A 22933-nucleotide genomic window follows, 5' to 3' on the forward strand; every position below is an offset into this window, starting at 1 on the left:
ATTCTAAAGACCCTACTCTTTCATGCCCCGCCTCGGGAAGGTTTTGACCGCTGATAGTTTGGGAGCAGTGGTCTTGCAAAAATGGTCAAAAAGTGAATGAATTTCAGAAAATCACCGTTTTTGCTGACTTTGAACTGTCACTGCATCCAATTTAGTTGCGGTCAAAGGCCTCCCTCGACGCCTTACTATTCTTAAGACCCTACTCTTTCAGGCCCCGCCTCGGGAAGGCTTTGACCGCTGATAGTTTAGGAGCAGTGGTCTCGCAAAAATGGTCAAAAAGTGAAAGAATTTCAAAAAATCATCGTTTTCGCTGACTTTGAGCGGTCACTGCATCCAATTTAGTTGCGGTCAAAGGCCTCCCTCGACGCCTTACTATCCTAAAGACCCTACTCTTTCATGCCCCGCCTCGGGAAGGCTTTGACCGCTGATAGTTGGAGCAGTGGTCTCGCAAAAATTGTCAAAAGTGATTGAATCCCCGCAAGTATGATTGTCATTTCATTGGATGATGTTGATTATTTCACTGGTTACCAACTAGACGCGCAATGATTATCTTGAGTCGGGTACCCCTTGGAATATGCTGTCCCATTTTTACCCCGTGTCCTATAATTGCTCCAACTGACCCTAGGCTCGATTTTCGCAGCTTCCCACCAAAGTCCAGGGGGGGCGATGCCCCCCCTGCCAAATTCCAGGGGGGGCAGCCTGCCCACCCTGCACCCCACTTCCGGCGCCCCTGTGGTGGGGTCACACGTTCGGTGGGAGTCCCATTTAGAAACTCTGGAGCTAAAAACGCGCCCGGGCTGCCTCCACCGGCCTTCTGGCCCACTGTGTGCCGTGGCACCGGCGTTCCAAGAAGCTACGCACCATCAATGGAACATGCAGTCTGCCGAGGGATTCCGGAAAACAGTTTTATTTGTCTCCCCGTCCCCAGGATACGCCGAGCGACGAAACGGCCCTTCAGAACGCGGCAAGGCTGGATGCTGGCTCGGGGGAATTTCGGTGAGTCTTGGTTCCGCGGAATATCTGCGCTCGTGGAAGGCGCATGGCAGGGAGGCGGGCTTTCTTGGAAAAGGGTCGCGGCACAGCCAGCCGGCACGGCCAGGCGTTGCGCGGCGTGCTCGCTTCCGAGGAACGCGAGCAGCGCCTCGGCAATACCCCGCGCGCTGGGCACGACAAGGCTGCCGCGGGGGGTATCTCGAGCACGGAGTATGTCCGCGCGTCCCGCCTCGCCCGCCTTGCGCCACGGTGTGCTGCCTGCTGCCATTTGACGGAAGTTCAATAGGGTGGAGTATCATTTCTAATGTCGTTTTAAACGGCAATTTTAAAAAAAGAAAATATAAATAATCAAAAGTTAAAGGTGGTCTCTGAAAGTATCAAAATTATTTTGATTTCTGGATGAAACATACTAAAGAAATCTGCAGTCATCCCGGCGTTGATGTAAGATTAATTTTTTTTTCTTTCTTTACGAAATAATTGGGTCAAGTCCTTTGGAGTAACGACACACAATTTTTACTGACGCAAGCACGTGGGCTGTTTTCCGCATCATCAGAACATCATGCATCATAGATGATCAATTTGTCAGTCCGTGCTTCGGGGTCGTTGCGTCCCTAGATTGGAGCACGTTAATTACAATTTTGAGCGCAGAAGGCACTGGACAGTCTTGGCCGACAGTCGCAGTGAGTCGGAAAGAAATGCCTCGAAGGAAGAACAGGCGGTGTCCAGTGGAGGAAGGTTAGTCGAAAAACCGTTTGCGGAGTGTTGGAGAGTAACCGTTCCTGGTTTTGAGACTTGTCGGAGGCTGCAGACACGCGCCTGCACCTGCCCCAGGTGAACCGCGCGCTGTCGGCCGAGCTGGGCATGATGGCGCACCGGCTCGGCCCCGAGCACCCCAAGCCAACCGCCTTCGACGAGGCCGCGTTGTCCAGGTGGGCCCTCGCCGCCTACCGGGTCATGCACAGCCAGAGAGTCATGCGGGCCACAAACGTGTTTCTGCCCGGGTACTATTGCGGTGTGGTGGGCTGGCTGCTGCGGCAGACCTCCTTGAGCGTGAGTAGTCGTCTACTATACCACCGGGTTGGGGGGTATTTAGTACAGATAGAGTATCTATACTACTGACAAGGTGGGGTATCTATACTACTGAGAAGATGGGGTATCTTTACTACTAGGAGGATGAAGGTAAGATGTGCCACCGAGAATACTGGGGTGCTCGATTCACTGTAAACAACTGATGACGCGCCCAAGGCTTCTAGCCTACTGTGTGGACGAAGTTTCTGGCCTTCGCAACTACGTTGAGTGGTTGTACCAGGGATTGTACCACAGTCTGACGGACTCCACCGCGGCCTTCGTCCTCGTGTATGACACCATCTTCCTCATGCGGTATCGAAGGGAGCTTCTATCGTACGTGCAAGAGGCCGTGGAGCTCGCCATGGAGATCGAGGAGTTGATGGCGCCCAGTAAGGTGAGATTCCGGGATCGGCCCTCTGGAAAGGTCGTTGGTAGAGGGGAACTGCAAAAAAGATGGTCCTGCTAGTTGCAGGAGATGGAGAAGGACATCTTGAACACCGCCCACCTGCTGCAATTCATTTTCACTGCCGGTGCGGTGCACGCCTTCGTGACGTTCTTCCTGTTTCTGGTGCCCACCATCGTCAACGGGGAGTCACCGAGCCCCCTCATCGAGAGGAACATCCTCCCGCCCTACGCCAGCACCACCCTGTACTTCTTTCAGGTACCACAGGTTGCATGAGTGACCCCTCTCAGTATAAAAGACTGCTAGATACCATCGCCAAGCTTTTTCTCTGCGCTTCTCAGGACCTCTTCGTGTTCATCGGGGACTCCTGCTACGTGCTGGTGGAGTACGTGCACCTGGGCACCACCCTGGCGGCCAGCCTCATGTTCCGGATGTTGGCGGCCAAGTTCAACTCCGAGAGCCTCAGTGACCAGCAGCTGCGGCATCTGGTGGTCCTGCACCAGCGCCTCGTGGACAACAACAAAGCCCTGCAAGTCCGCTCCACTCGCCACATGATAACTGTGACACAAACAGCAACCCAAATGTTGAACCTTGAGTGATGCCTGCAGCAACGCCTCTCGGGGGTGACCCTGGTGCTGATGTCCTGCGTCATCTCAGGGCTGGTGACGTCCACGATGAGTCTCATGGCACCTGACACGGTCATGTACATGTACCTCATCATGCCGACCCTAGTCTTCATGATCGCACTTAAGTGCTCCGTGGCCGACGAGTTGCTGTCTTGGAGTGCCGCCCTGGCAGACGCGGTGCGTCGTGGCTAGTTCTCTAGGAGGTTCTCTGGGAGGTCTTTGAAAACTAGTGAAATCGTCTGTGCAGGTGTATGCGAGCCCCTGGCTGGGCTCTCCACAAAGCTTTCGCCTCATGATTCTCACCGTGCTCACCAGGGCGCAGCGACCACAGGTACCTGACTGGGCTTAAAACTGGCCAAATTTTAAAAAAAATCAAAAATTTAAAACCTTAATGGGTTACTTATGTCTCCCTACAGATTGTTGCCGTGCGGTTCCTAGGCCGCCTTGACCGACCCATTGCAAGTGAAATATTCAAACGATGGTACACTTTCGTGCAGGTGCTCAGTGAATACCGAGAGAAGTGAACCGTGTGCTGGACAGGTAAGGACATGGCGCAATGACTAGTCACGTCGTTGATAGGTAATCTATTTATTGTCACAGATGAATCAACAAGTTCAGCCTCTTTATGTTTTACCGCCCTACAACAACTACAAGCTTCCTGAACTTCATTCAATTTGAACACTCGATAGCAATCAAGAAATTTAACTAAAGATTGTCTACTGACAACAAAATGATTTTTGTTTAATTTTGCATTCTAGACAAAACAGCACAAAAAGAAATAAAAATAATACATACGTATGGCTCTGATTGCATCTCAGTAATAGTTTGAAAGACTAAGACTAGTTAGATTAAGGTTTGTTTTATTTTTTGTTTTCTGAAATCTTCATACTACGTTTTTCGGTTTTTGTTTATTGGAATTTCCGGAAACAGAGTGATAAGAAATTCGGATGGAGCTACAACAGTTATGCCTTCTGATCAGACGTATAACACATTTTTTTGCATTTCTTAGTTATTTTTTGACAAAACATGCCGTACTCCAATGCCGCGCGAACAAACAGTATTGTTCAATGATGGTGTAAATACTGAACCAAATACCAATGAGCTTCAGATGCATAAAGGCAGCGGGATGCTTGTTAGCAATATGAAATAAATTTAGAGTTACGTAGAATATGCATAGAATAGATTGAGCCAGATTGCTTCAACGCCCCACCCTGTCTTTGTCGACTAAATACCGTATTTCAGCATTATTGGTGGCTGTCGCTCAAAGCGATTAGCTGACAGTGAACGAACTATCATAGTCCAAGGACTGACAAGGAGGAATCAATAAATCTTACGTTATAAGGGAGACGGTACATCATGAATACAAAATGAGAAAATGATATGGAAAATTGAAGAGGGCTATCCAAGGCTACTGAAAATATCAAAACAATTGGAGGATAAGTGACTGTCAATCAATGGGACATTCAATCCACATTGTAAATTTTCAGTTAGGCTAGGTTAAGTCTTCTGTTGGAGGAAACTAAGGAAACATCGGAGGACAAAGCTTTAGAGCCTGTAAATTGTGAAACAGTGCGAATACCAAAAAGACTCTCTTCGGCGTGCCTGTGATATGGAAGAGATATGATGACGTCACAACAATGGATATGTAACTTCTGCAGTTTTTTCTGACGCCTTGGGACATTGAGGCCTTCCCGATGGGTAACAACAGCGATGTTTTGGAAGATAAGCCCGTTCCTTCTACAGCAATAGGTTGGCACTCAAGCGCACTCTACAGTAAGGTACTGAAATCGTCGGAGCGTTCTTTACCTAATTGCATTTTTTTGTAAGGTTAACCACGGGAACTGTTGACAATATGCAGGAGAGAATGGACTGGCTGCATGGGCAACTCAATAATGCAGACCTTAAGCGGCCCGAACATTGCCTTCGCTGTCGTCAGAATCAGCCAACGTTAACAACCAACGGTCCTGGTATCGTGAGGCAATGCAGGAGCAACCGTCAGGGTCCGACAAAACTAAATCGCACCACCAGGCCCATCCCTTCGGTGTCTGGTGCCCGAAGTCGGTCAAATGAGCCATTGGGTGGCTGAGCACTTATCCACTAGTGAGCTTTAATCAACGCGAGATGGTTCCTCTCATAGTACTCGGTGCTCAATAAGACCTAACCATGGCGAAACACTACCCCTAATCGAAGGTGGTTTGCGCAAGGATTTCGCCTCATCGGCTTTAGCGAGGCTCCAGCAAAGGCCCTACAGCCACACAAGAAAATGAATACAAAAGAGGATATCATCGTTACGACGAATGAAAATAGAGTTTTTAAAGCTTATAAACTAAATTACATTTTAAGTCTTCTTACACATTTAAAGCGTTTATAGCGCGGCCCAACAGTTTTATTGAGATTGTGACGCATTCCCATCTGTAAAGGAGGCCACTGTGATGTCAGAGCTACGCCAAATCAGCAGCATTTCCGCAAAAGTGGCGTCGAATTGACATCGCCTTCATTAACGGTTCTTTACTGGAACTCAACGACTGCTAACGAGAACGTGTTAGCCAATGAGAACACGTCAGCCAAACGTGATAGTCAAGTCCATGACGCTCTCGCCTTCTACGCTCGCTTCGCGCTATAGCTTCGAAACATCCTCGACGTTAGCAATCCGTTTGAATCTACTAGGCGCGCTGCTCGCTAACTGCAGCAACAGGGAGACTTAAAACCTATGGTAAAGACGCCCCAAAACATAGATACGAGTTGAGTATATATAATTATATAGTAAAGTGTTGCTATCACGCTAATCCCGACACCCAGACCAACCTTTGCACGTTTTAGAATGACCTGCTGAATGTTTTTTTAATTTTTGAAAAAAGGCAATGAGGCCGTAAAGAAGGTTTGACTGAAAAAAATACAGAGCTCGCAGGCCGAGCAAAAACCTAAATGCAGTTTGCCTGAAAATAAAAAAGAATTCTGAAAGTCTCAGTTCATTTTGTGTTATTGTCTCTTTATGTCACCATGAAGATTAAAAAGTTATCCTACTACATTCCCCACTATCACAAGGAGACCAGTCCAATTAAATTCAAGTTATTGTCAGTTTCGTCCTAAAAATTTCGTACCGTAATTGACCACTAATTTCAACACACCACAAGGGTGCACAAGATTTTTTTTTTTGTTTGCCCAAAAGTTTTGACGTACCGAGGCACGCTGTTAGTAGATTCAAAGTAGAAATATTTGAAACAAAAAGGAGAAGCTGCGCTGTAGCGTAATAGAAGAACATCCTGAGCATGATCTTGGTATGACGTTCTCAGAAGTGCTGAAAAGATCTCTGTAAAGTTCATCAACCACGAGGCAAACAAACTCACCCGATTTGTTTGACAGAACATGCGGTGCTCAACAAAATTTAGTGCAAGACCAAAAAAACTGGAGTGCCAAGTGCCATAAAAGCATGCGTGAAGGACGTGCATTCGAGTTTATCCTCCCCAAAAGTAAAACTCATTGCTAAATGTGCTAGGGTGCCTCTCCTCAGCCAGTGGCTCTCTCTTCCTCGCAGATCGGCCTCGCCTGACTGCAGGCCGCAGGGGCCGCAGGGTTCACGCCTCCGACAGTCGGGCGTCGCTGGAGGCGCTCCAAACCCCGGTTCCGAGGGGCCCTCCTGCCCCTCCCGGCGACTGCAGGGTCTGCAGGGTGGCCGTCAGTGCGTGCAGCGGGCGCTCTGGCGCGGTAGCCACGCACACATTGCGCGCACAGATATGTCGTTACGTGATATCGTTGGAAACGTTGACACGATGAGGTGTCGGGGCGGGCGGGGCACGGCGGACGCCCTGGGGGCGCTGGGGGCAGCCGGCAGGGGTGGGGAGGGGGCTCTCTCCCCTGGGGCTCTCTCAGGGAAGCACAGCGCCCCCGGAAGCACGCCCACGGTGGGTGTGGCGGGGCGTGGCGGGGTGCGGCGGGGCGTGGCGGGGTGCGGCGCGCTGCCTGGCGGGGCGTGGCGGTAGGGGCGTGCTGCGGGTGCTGCAGGGTGCTGGGGACGGCCAGTAGGCGTGGTACGCGTGCATGGGTGCGCTGCCCCTCCGCTACGGTGCGTGGTGCCCGGGGGTGTCCTTGAAGGGTGGCCGTCGACCGGGCAGGCCCTGGTCGCCGCGGCCGGTGCATGTGCTGGTGGTTGCGTGACAGTGACGGTGCGAGGACTGCGAGGGGTGGCGGGGGGCTAGCTGACCTGCCAGGCTGCGTCTTGGAGTGCTTCGCGTGCGGCGCGTGCGGCGCCCTGTACCTGCGGTACCTTTGGTACTGGCGGTACCTGCCCACTAGGGGCGACGCTACGCTTGACGCGCTTGACGCTGCGCTGCCCTGCTACCGTCACCAGGGCTCGTCCGCGACCTCCTCCTCGTCCACCTGCGGGACGGACACATTACATGACGTACTGGCTGGCGTCCGCCGCGGCCTCGTCCACCACTACCTGCTGCTCGGCCTGGGCGGCCTCGGCGGCGACCTCGGCGGTCTCGGCGGGCTCACTGCTGCGCTTGGCGCCGGCCGAGGCGCGGACGAGGTCCAGCGAGGAGGCCGGCCCGTTGAGCACGCGCCCGAAGTGCGGCTTGGAGTTGTCTTTGAGCTGGCGCGCCGCCGCCGCCTCCTCGGCCAGGCGCTGCTCCTGCAGCTCGCGCATCCGCTCCTGCCGGATCATCTCCTGCAAGGCAAGTCAGACACCGTACTGCTTTGCGAGTGGGCCAGAAGACCGGTGGAGGTGGCCAAAACTCTAGACGCGTGCAGAGCTCCAGAGTCGCTAAGCAGGACTCGAACCGAACGTGTGACCCCACCAATGGATTCCTTGTTCGGAGCGCTATCCATTGGTGGGGTCACACGTTCATTTCGAGCCCTTTTTAGCGACTCTGAGCTCCACCGGCCTTCTGGCAAATCCACTGTGCCAGTGCCACCTTGCTGCCCACCTTGAGGTGCTGGAAGCTCCCCGTCTGCTGCGGGGGGAGCCCTCCGCCCGAGATCCTGGCCGTCCGGTGGGGCTGCCCGTTGTACATCCTGCCCGAGTCCTCGTACGTCCTGATCCTGCCGGCGGGGCTGTTCCTCCAGCGCGGCGGGCTGTTCTGCACGATGCGGCCGTAGACGGGCCCCGGGTACACGGGCCTCGCGCCGCTGCGGGACCGCACGCTGCCGAAGTCCGGGACGCCTAGAGCACGACGTTGGAGAGTCAAGTTTGAATCCGCGATGCACCTGTGTCGGAAGGGTGGCAACCTCTGCGTGCCCAGTGCGTGCTCTTGCGCCTAGTGGGCAGGCTGAGGTTGGCAACCGTACTGTGGGCCAGAAGACCGGTGGAGGCGGCCAAAACTCAAGAGTCGCTAAATGGGCTTCGAACCGAACGTGTGACCCCATCAATGGATTGCTCTTCGAACGAGGAATCCATTGGTGGGGTCACACGTTTGGTTCGAGTCATTTTTGGCGACTCTGAAGCTCAAAACGCGTCTAGAGTTTCGGCTGCCTCCGCCGGTCTTCTGGCCCACTGTGCACCGCTTCGACACTGGCGGCACTTTTCGACTGCTCGTGTAGGAGTGCCCCCTGACCTGGCTGGCCCTGGCCGGCCTGCTGCAGCGACTCCCAGATCGGGTAGGCGAACGGGTCCCGGTACGTGGGGATCTCGTTGGTGATCTGCGCGGCGCGGGACTGCCGCTTGGAGAAGCGCCACATGGCCCTGAGCTGGTCGCAGGACGGCTCCCGCTCGCCCAGCCGGTCCAGCGGCACCAGCTCCTGCGGCGAGTGCGGCAGTGCTGCCACCAGCGGCAGCACCAGCAGCAGCAGCATCCTGCGAACAGAGCGGCAGCGAGTGATGCGGAGCATGCGGAGCGGCAACGACACAGTGGGCCAGAAGACCGGTGGAGGTGGTCAATATCCCGGACGCGTTTTGAGCTCCAGAGTCGCCAAATGGGACTCGAACCGAACGTGTTGACCCCACCAATGGATTGCTCTCCGAACGAGGAATCCATTGGTGGGGTCACACGTTCGGTTCGAGTCCCGTTTAGCGACTCTGGAGCTCAAAACGCGTCTGGAGTTTTAGCGCCTGCGGACTGTGCGGTAGGCAACGCGCACAGCGCGCGCTCTGAGCGGGTTGCCTACCCGCCGCCTCGCAGGCGTTCTGGAGAGGCTGGACGACCACAATTGGCTGTACGTAGATCCTACTTTTTGGCAGGAAAAAAAATCGGCACCTAAAGCGTCTTACTGGGAACTTTTTTTGTCTCGTCGTAAGACCCGGAGGAGAGCGTTTCGGTTGACTCCGTCCGTGCAGGAACGAGACGTATAATGGTGTCGCGCTCGGCACCCCATCATCGCAATGTCAGCGGGCAGCCCACACTGCACACGGAATCCACGGCCTTCTGGTAGTCACTCAGTCACGCCTCCCCGCTCTGCCGCCGACTCCTCCTCCCTTCTTGCGCCCTTTTTTCTCGCCGTCAAGTTGGCTGGCCGACAAGGGCGTGTTGGCCGTGCTCAACAAGCGTGGCTAATGTATCGTTATGCGGCGCGCTGGGTCGCAGCGCCCCGCCCCGCCCCGCCCCGCCCCGCCCCGCCCCGCCCCGCCCCGCCCCGGCCTCGCCGCCCGACCGCCAGAGGGCGCCATCGTCACCAGTGGCACTTGTTGCCAACACCCCCACAAGACAGCCACCCCACCGCCCTGCTCTCTCTCTCTCTCTCTCTCTCTCTCTCTCTCTCTCTCTCTCTCTCTCTCTCTCTCTCTCACAGGCATGTGCTGCCCGTGTCTAATCGCTGCCGCATATTTTTTCATCCCCCTTCCACCTTTATCTCCAGCGTGTCGTGCTAAACGATTTATTGAGTGGCGTGTGTGTGAGGGTGTGCGAGTGTTGGGGATGTGGATCCTGCAATTTCTCATCGTGAATATAAAACGCGCCGACAGGATGAAAAATTAATGGTGCAGCGTGTTTGACTGTTGGCGATTTGTTTGAGCGGAGCCGGAGGCAGGGTTGTGCAAAATGGAATCCAATAAACAATAATGTACAAATAAGATTTTTCTGTCAGACTCCGTTTTTTTATAGACAAGTCAAGGTGCGTCTATATGGGCCAGACTGAAATAGAGGTCGTATTTGAGTTAGGAAACCGACGGACGCAGCAGCAGTGGAGCCCCGGATGTTTCTGCCCCGAGGATGGGTCAACAGCAGCCTCGTCTCTCTTCGCGAATGTTAGGCTTCACCGCCGTCCCGGTGTGTGGGTCGCATATATATTAACTTGCAGCAGGAGCCCCGCATTTATTTACAGAGTTCCTTTCCCGTCGTGTTCGTTTAGTTTTTGTTTCTTCTTTGCGAAAGCATGCGAAAGCCGGGCCCCGGCCGCCCACTCCCTCTCCCACTCCCACTCCCACTCCCACTCCCACAGCCACTCCCACTCCCACTCCCACTCCCACTCCCACTCCCTCTCCCACTCCCACTCCCACTCCCACTCCCACTCCCACTCCCACTCCCACTCGCACTCGCACTCGCACTCCCACTCCCACAGCCACTCCCACTCCCACTCCCACTCCCACTCCCACTCCCACTCCCACTCCCACTCCCACTCCCTCTCCCACTCCCACTCCCACTCCCACTCCCACTCCTGCTCCCACTCCCACCCACTCCCACTCCCACTGGCTCTCCCACTTGAGGCTGGCGGGGAAGAAACGGTTCAATCTAGTTTCCCTTTGTGGAGCTAGTGCGGTGCGGCGGGTGCGACCTTTGTTTCCCCTTTCTGGCCGGAAAGCTTTCATTGTCTCGGCCGTCTTGGCGGGCACGGCGGGTGTGTAAATCGTTGATGGTCGCGAAGCGTCGCGAAGCGAGAAACGGCGGACGGCGGCAGTTATCGCAGAAAGGGCGCTTTTGGCGCGGTGTCGCTCTGTCTCCCTCGCACCCCCGAGCAACGCCTCACCAGTCCCTTGAGAGCGAGAGAGACGGAGAGTGTTCGGAATGGCGCTGCCGGCGGGGCGGTGGCGGGGCGGCCGGCCAGAGTTGCGTCGTTTCGCTCGGGGTCGCCATCTTCCACCAATCGCTATCAAAACCCGACCCTCTGTTATTGAAAGTGCGCGCACGGTGGGCGGGGCAGGGCGGTGCCCCGCGGGGGGAGGGGGTGGCATTCCTATCTATAATTGCTGGAGACAAGCGAAATGACCCCCGCAGTCTGCACACAGGCCGAGCCATAACTGCCCCAGCAGGCTTCGTCGCTCCCTCCCTCTCGCACTTGTAGCGCGTCGGCGCGTCCCGTGGGCGTGCGCGAGAGAGACAGAGCGATGAAATCACTGAGCCTGCGGGGCCTGCGGGCGGGGGCCGGGGATACGGCACTTCACGACGGCGGTGCGGGCGACCTGCACTGGAGGGGCCTTACTCATGTGGGGGGACTGCGCACAGTGGGCCAGAAGACCGGTGGAGGCGGCCAAAACTTGAGCTCCAGAGTTGCCAAACAGGACTCGAACCGAGAGTGTGACCCCACCAATGGATTGCTCTCCGAACGAGGAATCCATTGGTGGGGTCACACGTTCGGTTCGAGTCCTGTTTAGCGACTCTGGAGCTCAAAACGCGTCTCGAGTTTTGGGCGCCTCCACCGGTCTTCCGGGCCCACTGTGCGGCACGGCACGGCACGGCCTGGAACGCGGTTCAGAATGCAGAGGAGGCGCGGTTAGAAGGGGACCAAAAGGGAGCGGTGTTGGAAAGAAGACCTGGTGGAATGGGGACAGCGCGGCTGGAAATTGAACTGCACCCTGAGGAGGATGCGGTGTCGCAACGAGAGAGAGAGAGAGAGAGAGAGAGAGAGAGAGAGAGAGAGAGAGAGAGAGAGAGAGAGAGAGAGAGAGAGAGAGAGAGAGTAGAGAGTCGAACACAGAGGTTGGTTAATTCAGTTGGAACTGGCAATGTGTAGTGGGAATTGGAATCCGGGGTGGGGGTCGCGGCCGTTCGAGGCGCTGGGAGTGGCTGGCGCCCTGGAAGTAGAACACTGGGGCGTGGGTGAACCGGACGGGACAGGGTGGAACCATGTTGGCACCATGGTGGAACAGGCAGGTCTGGAATGAAGGGCCCCCGAGTCGGCATTCCGGTGGAAGCAATGAAATGCCTGCCGTCGCTCCCCACGTCTCCCGTTGTTAATTCGCTTAATTTTTAATTTTTAACTGCCGTCGTTACCCCGGCTAGGGTCGCTGGGGGCGGCGCTGGGGGCGGTGCCGGGGCCGGTGCCGGGGGCAGTGTCGGAAGGAATGCTCCAGTTGCTTCCGTCCGGCTGGCCAGCCAGCAGCGCAGTCCACCCCCGGCCCGCCCCCAGCCCGCCCCCGGCCGGCAGCCCCGCCACAGGCCTGAGACAAGCAAGGAAAAAACAACCAACAAAAACAAAAACGCACGGTCTGTTCTTTGCCCAATTGCGGTATTTAAACACGGCAGCGCGACTCTCCGGCCGGAGGCGGAAGTTTCTTTGCCACCTCGTCTGGCCACACAAAGGTCTTGCTTTGCAGTGGAGCCTGATTGGGCGGCTGGGAGAGGCATCTGTGTGGGAAGGGAAGGGGGGTGGGGGGCAACCGCAAAGTTGCCCACAGGCCTCATTCCAAACCCCCGGCTCGCTTTCTGCCTACGGCCCCGCCGGGTGAGAAGGGTCAAATATTGGTCTTTCAGCGACACACGCACTCACACGCACACAAGCGCGCATCAATTCCTCCCTCTATCAGCCCCACCCCCCACCCCCCACACACACACGCGCGTCGCCCGGAACAAACGACGTTCTTTCTCGCCGTCTCGCTGGCACGCTCTGAGCCGCCGAATATTCGATCCCTCTCAGTTTTTCGAGAATGGGTCCCTGCGAGTGCTTAGCGATTCGTCGTATGGCTGTGGTGGCCGATCCCAGCTAGGTTCGTAAGTAGGCGGCAACTTCATTTCGAGGATTTCCCCGCGCCTCTCCTCGTCTCAAGTATTTACGCGACCAGCACATCAAAGCGGCAAACAAGGAACATATGAATGATTCTGGAAAGGCCGAGGCTCCGCGTTCTGTGAAGGACCAGGGCCGCACAGTGGGCCAGAAGACCGGTGGAGGCGGCCAAAACTCTAGACGCGTTTTGAGCTCCAGCGTCACTAAATGGGACTCGAATCGAACGCGTGACCCCACCAATGGATCGCTCTTCGAACGAGGTATCCATTGGTGGGGTCACACGTTCGGTTCGAGCCCTGATTAGCGACTCTGGAGCTCGAAACGCGTCTAGAGTTTTGGCCGCCTCCACCGGTCTTCTGGCCCACTGTGCGCTGCTGCGCTGCGCTCTCTTCGGCTTAACTCTTCCCTTATCCGGGGAAACTTTACGCTGGCGGGACACCTCTTTCCTCCTCTTTTTACCCGAACTTTATTCAATAAATATGCTGCTGCTGCCCGGAGAGGACGGAGAGAGGTACAGAGAAATGGAGAAATTGGAGGCACAACTCGGCGACCCGACGGAGAAAGCCACGTCGGCTTTTCAAACTTGCCAAGAGTCTGACTTGGAAGAAAAGTGCACGCCGTTCCGTGCTTGTTTCGGTGACTCGACGTGGGAAATCAGGTTCCAAAGTCAGAAACTGTGGCTGTGCACAATGAGACAGAAGCAAAGCAAGACGGGATCACCAAGTTTCTTCCATGAAATTTTCCGCTCTGTGGTCACAGAGTGCACTCAGCTGACCTCTCCAGTGAGCATTCAAGATGCCTCCTCCCCTCCCGGCCCGGGTGGTCGCGTGTGGCTCGCTGCCTCTGCCGCACAGTGGGCCAGAAGGCCGGTGGAGGCAGCCAAAACTCTAGACGCGTTTTGATCTCCAGAGTCGCTAAGTGGGACTCGAACCGAACGTGTGGCCCCACCAATGGATTGCTCTCCGAACGAGGAATCCATTGGTGGGGTCACGCGTTCAGCCCGAGTCCCATTTATCGACTCTGGAGCTCAAAACGCGCCTAGAGTTTTGGCCGCCTCCACCGGTCTTCTGGCCCACTGTGTGCCGCCGGCCTGCCGGGTGGAGCGGCTTCGTCGGAAACGACCAGCAATCCGAGAAATCCCTTCCTCTGAAATTAAATTGCTCGGCTGGGTAAGTCCGGCCAAATAAAAGCTGGGTCCGGCAGAGTATCGGGGTCTGGCCGGACTGGGAGTATCCACTGCAGGACACCCGCCCCGCCCCGCCCCGCCCCGCCGCGCCCCGCCCCGCCCCGCCTAACGTAGCCTACTTCCGTCGGCATCGCACCACAGCACATCTGCTGTTTGCCTCCATACTTTTCGATCCGCGGCCCGGCCGGGTCGGGTACAATAACGAAGACCACGGCCAAGCCCAGAGGAGAAGAGGGAGAGAGAGACAGAGGGGGGGGGGTGGGAATCGGTGCGGAAGAGAGAGGATCAGAATCTGGGGCAGCGGCTCGGCTTCGGAGAAAAAACGAAAACAATATGGTGTATGGCCTGGCTATGGAGAGATAGCGACGGACCGACAGGCCAATAAGCGCCTTTAGCCCGGGGAGGGGAGGGGGGAGGGGAGGGGGGGAGGGGAGGGGGGGGGGAAGGAGAGGGGGGTCGAACGACTGGAGATGAATATACGGAGAAAAGGATGCTATGTCAATAGCCTGGAGGCAGGGCGGCGCGATGCGCGAGCAATGCCATCCTGACTATTTGGCAAGAGGAGGGCGCAGCCCGGCTTTCGCGTGGGCTGCGTGTTTGAGTCTAGGTGTGTCGCTGGAAGCATTTGTGAGCCCTGTCAGCCTGTCTGTCTGCCTGTCTGCCTGTGTATCTGTCTGTCTGCCTGCCTGTCTGTCTGTCTGTCTGTCTGTCTGTCTACACTGTTAGAAAAAAAGTCCGTAAATTTACGGAGAAAGTTACTCTAATTTTGGGAATGGAGGCTCCGTAAATTTTCCATCTTTTTACGGAGATTTTCCATATTTTTACGGAGATTTTCCGTATTTTTACGGAGATGAACCGCATTTTTGCAGAAATAAACGCATTTTAAAGGTTTACTTCCCTCCTTCTACCTCCGATGTTAATGCAAACAGTGTCCTTTTAGACGAAAGTGATATTCTCCAAAACTGTTTGAAGATCCACTTGACCACATGCCAGGATCGGATAAATGGACGGAAACCCAAAGGCGAGGTCGCTTTAGGGAAGGCGCACTCTTGGAACACCTAACAGTTGGTCACCCAACCCATCGATAACGTGAATTAGTCTCTTCTTTTTGATAAGTAAGGCTTCTATTTCATTTATATACATAACTTCCATATTTTTACGGAGAAAATCCATAATTCATAAAAACGGAGATCTCCGTTAAAAAAAATGGACAGTCTCCGTTAAATTTCCGTATTTTTACGGAGTTTTCTGACAGTGTATCTGTCTGTCTGTCTGTCTGTCTGCATGTTTGTCTGTCTTTCCGTCTATCTGTCAATCAGCCTGTCCGTGTATCTGTCTGCCTGCCTGTGTAAGGGCTGACAGGTTAGAGCACTTTTTGTGACCTTGGCTTGACAAAAGTCTCGCCGTACCGGATTTTCGCACGACAAAAGTCTCGCCGCCCTCGGATTTTTATTTCATCACGACAAAGAGAAGTTTTGCAGGAGGGCGGCCTGCGTCGCCGTAGCTCCAAAAACTTTTATTTTTCTCTTAAAAAAAACTGAAAAGGGAAACAGAGGCACGTTTTGCCATGCCAATGATGAAAGCGGCCTCATTTCGTTGGCGAGGTGCTCTCCGTCCTCAACGTCAAGAAGGCTCACGACGCTGGGAGGACGCTTCGCTCGCCGCCCGCCAAGTCCAGGGTAGGCAGCCCGGCGCGCGGGCCTGCGCGGCGTCACGGCGTCTGCCTACCTTCCATTGCCATTAAGGGCTAGACCACACATGATCGTATGCCATTTCGGGCCCGACACATGCTCGCCTGCGGCTGCCAGGCGGACTCCGCCCCGCCCCGCCCCACTCCACCCCGCCCCGCCCGCGGCACCGAAGGCAACCAACCAAAGAGACATGATCGCTTTTCGGCCACGTCTCCGTGACGTCACAGTGACGTCACAGTGACGTCACCAGTGACACGAGACAGGCATAGCCCATTACGCCTGGGCCACTATCGCCTTGCAACGGGGCTCAGCGCTGTCGTCGCTCTGTCTCTCTCGCTCTCACAGAGACTGCGCGGATGACGCTCTGCAGAGAGAGAGAGAGTGGACCAGGAGAGTGGGCAGAGCTCTCTCCCACTCTCTTTCTCTCTCGCTCCATCTAATCAACACCGCCGCTGCAAAAGCCCCGGCCTCCTTCTTTCAGGAGCTCTCTCTCTCTCTCTTTGCTTTCCTGGGACCGGCGGCGCTTATTCACGAGGACAGGGCTTCACAGTGTAGGGGATGAAGTTGCCTCGGCCAATCACGCGCCGCCTGTGTGACCCTCGCACTTAAAAGCTTTCATTCAGTGCAAGAGAAGCTGAGAGAGCAGGTACTACAGCGCATCCTCCCAAAAAAATACAACAACCTTTTTCAATGTTATTTTGGCGGACTTTGCCATCATCACTCATCACTGCTTTGTCATCGTGTGTGGCGAACGGTGATTCCAGGATAAAGTATGGGGGCAATGGAGCTCGACATGACTCGATGGCTCTCCAATGGCTCGTTATTGATGATGCTGGACCCCCCGCTCTCTCGCCCCCCCCTCCACACTCGTGCCCACACTCCTTCATGACGGGACGCCCCCGCACGGCTGGGATAGAGACACGTGTTTCATTTCGCAATGGGCTTTGAGTCGCTCCACGTGGAAGAGTCGAAACGCCGCGTGCTGGTGACGTCATCGACGTCAGTGACGTCAGTCGCCTGCGTTTATTACTTGCTCTTTTCCCTAGTTTTATCTACACCTTGATTCGAGGGGCGAATAATCTGTCTTTCTGAGTTTAGAGTTTAAGAGTTAAGAGTTTAAAAAAATGTTTTGCGTCCACTGATTTATAATCTGTTTTTTTAATTTAGGATAGACCATCGGTCCCTGACAAGCCTCAGTGCTTAGGGACAGTTTCTAGTTTTTTTTTTTGTTTTTTTTTGGCAAAATGTGAAAGTATATGTTAGTTGTATTTTTGTTTGTACCTTGTTTTCCTTTTCAAATTGTAAATGTTAAATTTTCTTTTTGACCTGTATTGCCATGTACCAAGGAATCAATAAACTGAAATTGAAATCGAATTGAAAATTGTCTGTTTGTCTGTCTGTCCCTGTCTATCTCTCTGCCTGTCTGCCTGTCTGTCTGTCTGTCTACCTGTCTGTCTCTTGCAGCCGTACACAGCTCGGAATCAGTTTGCAGGGCCAGACAGTCAGACCAACATGTTGGACGCGTGGTTCATGCAAAGCAACAAGTCGTGCTTCGCTTGCCCACAGCCAGGCCAGGCCCAGGCCAGGACCTGCCAGGCTCAGCCAGGCCCACAAAAGGGCTTAGCACCCCAACCGCACGCGGGAAACCGCCACTGGGGGCCACGCGGTGAACCCTCACCACGAGCCGCCGCAATCGTGTGTGTGCGATTGTGCGTGTGTGTGTGTGTGTGTGCGTGCATGAGTACGCGCGTGCCCACGGCTGCGCGCGCGTGTGTGTGTGTGTGTGAGGGAGGCGGTGTGTGTGTGAGGGAGGCGGTGCGTGTCGGCGTGTCAAAGAGGGCCGCCTGGTATTACCCTTTCGAAGCCGGACCCTTATGCCTTTCTGCGGCCAACGGGATTCGAAGAAAAAGGGGGAATATTTACATTTCTGCGCAGCGCGGAGCTTCCCAGCGACGCTGCACTCGCAGAGGCCGAAACTTTGACGAGGCGTTCCCGGAAAGTTGATCACTTGAGCCGAAACGCAGGCCAGGTAGCGGCTAAATGGCAATTTTGCGGACGCTTTGAATTTTTCTCCCCATCTCGGGCAAACTTTGGTCGGTAGCTCGCTCAAGCTCGCTCCTGGTGGGGCTGGGCGGGGCGGGGCAGGCAGGGCAAGGCCGCTCCGAAGAGGAAACTTTAATAAGACTGGGCCACTCGCTTCCAGTGGTGTCGCCACCTCACTGACTCGTTTATGGGCGCTGTCGTGGCGGCCTCAAGGCGGCCCCAAGCGGCCCCAAGGCGGCCCCAAGGCGGCCCCAAGGCGGCCCCAAGGCGGCCCCAAGGCGGCCCCAAGGCGGCCCCAAGGCGGCCCCAAGGCGGCCCCAAGGCGGCCCCAAGGCGGCCCCAAGGCGGCCCCAAGGCGGCCCCAAGGCGGCCCCAAGGCGGCCCCAAGGCGGCCCCAAGGCGGCCCCAAGGCGGCCCCAAGGCGGCCCCAAGGCGGCCCCAAGGCGGCCCCAAGGCGGCCCCAAGGCGGCCCCAAGGCGGCCCCAAGGCGGCCCCAAGGCGGCCCCAAGGCGGAAGCCCCAAGGCGGCCCCAAGGCGGCCCCAAGGCGGCCCCAAGGCGGCCCCAAGGCGGCCCCAAGGCGGCCCCAAGGCGGCCCCAAGGCGGCCCCAAGGCGGCCCCAAGGCGGCCCCAAGGCGGCCCCAAGGCGGCCCCAAGGCGGCCCCAAGGCGGCCCCAAGGCGGCCCCAAGGCGGCCCCAAGGCGGCCCCAAGGCGGCCCCAAGGCGGCCCCAAGGCGGCCCCAAGGCGGCCCCGCGGCCCCAAGGCGGCCCCAAGGCGGTCCCAAGGCGGCCCCAAGGCGGCCCCAAGGCGGCCCCAAGGCGGCCCCAAGGCGGCCCCAAGGCGGCCCCAAGGCGGCCCCAAGGGGGCCCCAAGGCGGCCCGCACCTGAGGCGCCGCCGCGCAAAACTCGGCACGTACATTGCAGACGGGGACATTTGCAGGCTTTGCTCTGCGGTGTGCCCCCCCCCCTTCTCTCCCCTAGCCTACCGTTGGGCGGGGCCTGCGGTCGGGAGAGCCTCGAACCCACCTTGCAGCGGGGTGACAGGAGCGGCGCGGGCGGCTCAACTTTTTTCATTTGGTGTGTACCTACACCCTACACGGCCCTCCAGGGGGCTCACCCACGCCAGGGCAGGGCGCGGCAAGGCGCGGCACGGCACGCTAAGGACAAGCCAGGTGTTGCCCAGCTGCGGTGCCAGCTGCGGTGCCAGCTGCGGGTACAGAAAGTAATAAAAAACGAAGGCGGAAGGTCGACATTGGGGGCGGGGCGGGGTGGGGCGGGGCGGGGTGGGGCGGGGCACGGCCACAGAGCCACCCCGAGCCCTTCGCCCTCGCCCCAAGGTGACGCCGGGTCGTGTGAAACTTCCGTCGAGATTGAAAGCACAACAACATCAAAAAGGGGCTGCCCTGTCAAAAACCACAATCCTCAGACGACTCTCCTGGTAGTTTTTCTGATACGCGAGGTATTAATTTACCACCGCGTTTCCTCTCTAGTATGACACATCTCTCGGGTCACGGTCCACCATCTCGAACACCCTAGGTGTCAGCTCACTCAATTTTTGCACCCAGACCTGACGGAGGTGCGAATGGGGGTTTCAAGATGGCGGTGGGTAACTTGGAGGTTCCATACTACTGACACTGATGTGCGAGTTCGATACTCCCAAGGCTCGACTTTAATCAGCCCTGGTCAGTGATGACTTGGACTCGGCAGAGCAGTCGAAATCCCACTTCTACTATCGGATGCCCGAAAACTCAGGAGCGGCAACTTTTCGGGGTTCATGAGTGCAGAAGTCTGGGCCTTCGTCTCATGACGTCACACTTGCGATGGATAGCGAATTTCCTCAAACCTAATTTCCGACGTACTCAGCAAGTCACGCAGCACCATGAAAAGTCAAAATGATTCCCTAAAAACTATTATTAGCCTCCCTGAGGCTTTACCTCTGTCACAGCGGGCCCCTCACTTTCACCGCGCAACCACCGGCACCTTGACAATGAACCGAGCAGGGTTCACGACCGATCTCGACTTGAGCCGTTACGACGACATACCCAGCCGTGTTTTGACCTGGACACTTGGCGTTTTGGCGCGGGTACCTCGCGTTCCCGCCTGCCGACAGGTTCACTCGGGTTTCACCCCACGACCCGTGTGCGTTAAGGTCTCCCGGTGAAACCGCGGTGAGGGATGCCTACTCGGTTCACTGTCGAGGTGCCCGTGGTTTCGACAGCAAAGAGCCTATTTGCGGCCTGCATGTGGCACTGCAGTGGAAGTGGTTCGCCTGGACACAGGGTGGACACACAACCCAAGAACCTGCATCACGATAGTTGCACAACAAGGTAGTCCACGTGAACGAGGTACACACTTCAGTCGCAAAGTTTTCTCTGGCCGAAACTTCCTTTCCCTGTTTCCAAACACCCGCACAGCCCAGGCCCTATTCGCAGCAAACATTCAAAACACTACTGACACAAACAAATGCGGATTTTTCACTGCTTTGATGATCGTCGCCACACGCATAATACCAAGTGTTAGCCACACCATGCCGTTCCCTGATATTTAGTTGAGATGTTGAAGAACTACATCCTTAGCCAAGATAGGGACACTGCCCATTAGACAGCCCAGACCCTTAAACCAGCGGACGCCATCGTCTGTAAACAGTGTCCCTTCAGGGCCTTCAGGGGCCGGGCACTTTTCTGTGTTGATTAGCATGTAAGGGCAAGGCGGAAACACGGCAGAGCTCAACACTAAATGCGCACACGATCCAAATCAATTCAAACTTGTAATTAGCAGCGGAAAATGTCGCAGAAAGGCAACATTTTCAAATTTTGATGGGCAGTAACAACAATTGGCGATTGTCGAGGTTTGTTTACTGTTTGGCTGTCGAATGGGGGTCAGAGCGACGGCACTGTGGGCACGGGCAACACCCTCACCTGGTTGGCGTGGCGGTCAGCGCGTCAGCAGCCCGTCATGGCGATCCTCCACCCGCACCTGTGGATCGGCCGGGTCGCCTGGCGGGCCTAGCGGGCCTGGTTGGTCGTCCCTCGCGCGGCCTGGACGTCGGCGCGCTCGGCGTGCTCGGCCTCCCTCGCGGCCGGCGCTGCCCTTGTGGGGCCGGCGCGGCCCTGGTGGGGCCGGGGGCCGGCGGGGCCCTGGTGGGGGCGGTGGGGCTGCGGCGTGATACACACGCCTCGCCTCGCTACGCTGAGCAGGCAGAGTAGCAAAGCCTGGCTCCTTCCTCCTGGTCGGTCGGCCCGGCTCTGAGCGGGCCGTCGCCGACCTGGCCCTCCGCGGCGGCCTCCGCGGCGCCCCCGAGACCCCCCTGGGCCAGGCCCTGGCCGAGGAGGGGGCTGGCGCGAGAGCACTCTCCCCCCGGGCCGGCGCACTGGCGCACACCCACGCGTTAACGATCGGGGTGGGGGCTGCCGGGACCGCCGGGGCTGCCGTGCCGGGCTACGCGCTGCGGGGGTGGCGTCGTGCTAGCCGTGCTCGCCATGCTCGCCGTGCTGGCCGTGCTGGCCGTCGTGGACAGTGCGGACCAGCGGCCCGGGTGCGGCCCCTTACGGCCCCTTACGGCCCCCGGCGTAGCCCCCACCCCGGGGACCATTCATGGTTCCGCCGCCAATGGGGCTCGCGGAGCCCCCACCAGCCCCCACCGGTCCCCGCCGCGCCTCCGGCCCCCCCAGCCCCCTCCAGCCCCCTCCAGCCCTCTCCAGCCCCCTCCAGCCCCCTCCAGCCCCCTCCAGGCCGCGGCCTGCCCTGGGCTGCCCCGGGCTCGCGAGTGAATGGAGAAGTGACGTCACCACACAGCTGACGGGGGTCCCCCTGCCCACCGCAACCCGACGCCGTAGCCCCGCGGCGGCAGGGCAGCGCAGGGCAGCGCAGGGCAGTCCCGAGGGTGAGAGCTGGCCTAGGTCTGGGCATTTCTGCGTGTAACCGGCCCCATCAGCGGCGTGCACACACACACACGCACGATGCGTTACATCGTCCACTCGCACGCACCAACACACACACACACACACACACACACAAACACACACACACACAAACACACACAAACACACACACACACACACACACACACAAACACACCAGCTCAATCTCGCACTCACACACGCGCAAATCCTTGCGCACATCACTAAAACGGGTCTTCGAGCAACAGTCCCCGGAGAGCAAGCAGCGTGAATAGTGTGGGGAGCCTTTTTTTTCGACGGCAAGTCCTATTATTCGCCTGTCCGGGTCGGGAGGGTCCGGGTGGGTCCGGGCAGGGCGCGAGGGGCTTCCTCTTTCGCCCCAACTAAACGTGCTAACAGGAACATTCGTCTAGACTGGGCGGAAAAGCGGTGACTGGTGAGAAGTGCAGGTTGTGAAGTACAGGTGGAAGGTAAGAAGGAGGTTGGGTGTGGGTGGTTGGATGTAGGAGGTTGGATGCGGGAAGATTGGACGTGGGAGGTTTGGACGTGGGAGGTTTGGATGTGGGAGGTTTGGCCCTAATAGAAAAGTGAAGTCCCTCTTGAGTCTTTTTTGCCAAGTCCCTCTGTAGTCCTTATTTGAAAACCCTCCGAAGTATCTAGATGGTGCATTTCAGGGATTAGGGATTTCGGGTGAAAAGGGATTTCAAAGGGACTTGAAATCCCTCCGAAGTCTCTTTTGGAGGCAAAAGAAAAAGAGGCGGACGGAGTTGAACCCTGGGTCTTCATCTTACTGACAGGAGACGTTATCCACTGCGCTGCCTGCTCTTCGTGGAGGGATCGGGTCAGCCTGCCTACCACTATCTGCCGGAGCTCAGTCAGGCGCAAGGCTCTGTCCGTTGCAGTTTTGCGTGGTTGATGGTTGTACTAGGGGGTTTTTAGGGCAGATAAACGCAACGGTGCCCTCCGTTTTCTCCTCAAATGCATATTTACAAGAATAATACGGTGATCAATATTCAAATTTGAATAAGACATTGCTTTTTATCATGATAACTTTGACAGTAGGTGACCAGTATTTGGTTTATTCCGATTTCGTTCATACAATGCACACAATCAACTTTACTGAATGAAACTCACTGTGAATTACGAATATGA

The 22933-nt window shown here is 56.5% G+C and overlaps 2 protein-coding genes across 3 annotated transcripts; one reads left to right on the plus strand and one right to left on the minus strand.

Moving 5' to 3' along the window:
* The first annotated feature begins 873 nt into the window (after window positions 1–873).
* Window positions 874–3683, plus strand: LOC117644764. The gene is made up of 7 exons (XM_034384379.1): window positions 874–996; window positions 2303–2455; window positions 2528–2722; window positions 2806–2997; window positions 3073–3267; window positions 3338–3421; window positions 3507–3683. Exons 1-7 carry the CDS (start codon window positions 874–876, stop codon window positions 3612–3614), a joined length of 1050 nt encoding a protein of 349 aa, XP_034240270.1. The 3' UTR covers window positions 3615–3683.
* LOC117644869 lies at window positions 3663–20938 on the minus strand. Of its 2 annotated transcripts, XM_034384535.1 has the most exons (5): window positions 20801–20938; window positions 8646–8884; window positions 8019–8254; window positions 7532–7759; window positions 3663–7467 (listed from the first exon to the last, which is right to left on the minus strand). In XM_034384535.1, the coding sequence occupies exons 2-5, from the start codon at window positions 8881–8883 to the stop codon at window positions 7432–7434; spliced, it is 738 nt and encodes a 245-aa protein (XP_034240426.1). In that variant the 5' UTR covers window position 8884; window positions 20801–20938; the 3' UTR covers window positions 3663–7431. The 2 variants fall into 2 exon arrangements, with proteins under 2 accessions (XP_034240426.1, XP_034240425.1); XM_034384534.1 differs by having other exon boundaries at window positions 3663–7759.
* Between the last annotated feature and the right edge of the window lie 1995 nt (window positions 20939–22933).

The sequence above is a fragment of the Thrips palmi genome, unplaced genomic scaffold (assembly GCF_012932325.1).
Source record: "Thrips palmi isolate BJ-2018 unplaced genomic scaffold, TpBJ-2018v1 HiC_scaffold_18, whole genome shotgun sequence".
In the NCBI taxonomy this organism is placed as follows: domain Eukaryota; kingdom Metazoa; phylum Arthropoda; class Insecta; order Thysanoptera; family Thripidae; genus Thrips; species Thrips palmi.

What these genes read in the sequence shown, in the direction of transcription:
- LOC117644764 (XM_034384379.1), top strand. Translation starts at nt 874, where the DNA reads ATGCAGTCTGCCGAGGGATTCCGGAAAACAGTTTTATTTGTCTCCCCG. An exon ending in CCACCCTGTACTTCTTTCAG is followed by an intron (nt 2,723 to 2,805) that starts GTACCACAGGTT and finishes TGCGCTTCTCAG; the next exon opens with GACCTCTTCGTGTTCATCGG. An exon ending in CCAGGGCGCAGCGACCACAG is followed by an intron (nt 3,422 to 3,506) that starts GTACCTGACTGG and finishes GTCTCCCTACAG; the next exon opens with ATTGTTGCCGTGCGGTTCCT.
- LOC117644869 (XM_034384534.1), bottom strand. Translation starts at nt 8,883, where the DNA reads ATGCTGCTGCTGCTGGTGCTGCCGCTGGTGGCAGCACTGCCGCACTCG. An exon ending in GGCCGGCCAGGGCCAGCCAG is followed by an intron (nt 8,255 to 8,645) that starts GTCAGGGGGCAC and finishes GTCGTGCTCTAG; the next exon opens with GCGTCCCGGACTTCGGCAGC. An exon ending in GGAGCTTCCAGCACCTCAAG is followed by an intron (nt 7,760 to 8,018) that starts GTGGGCAGCAAG and finishes CTTGCCTTGCAG; the next exon opens with GAGATGATCCGGCAGGAGCG.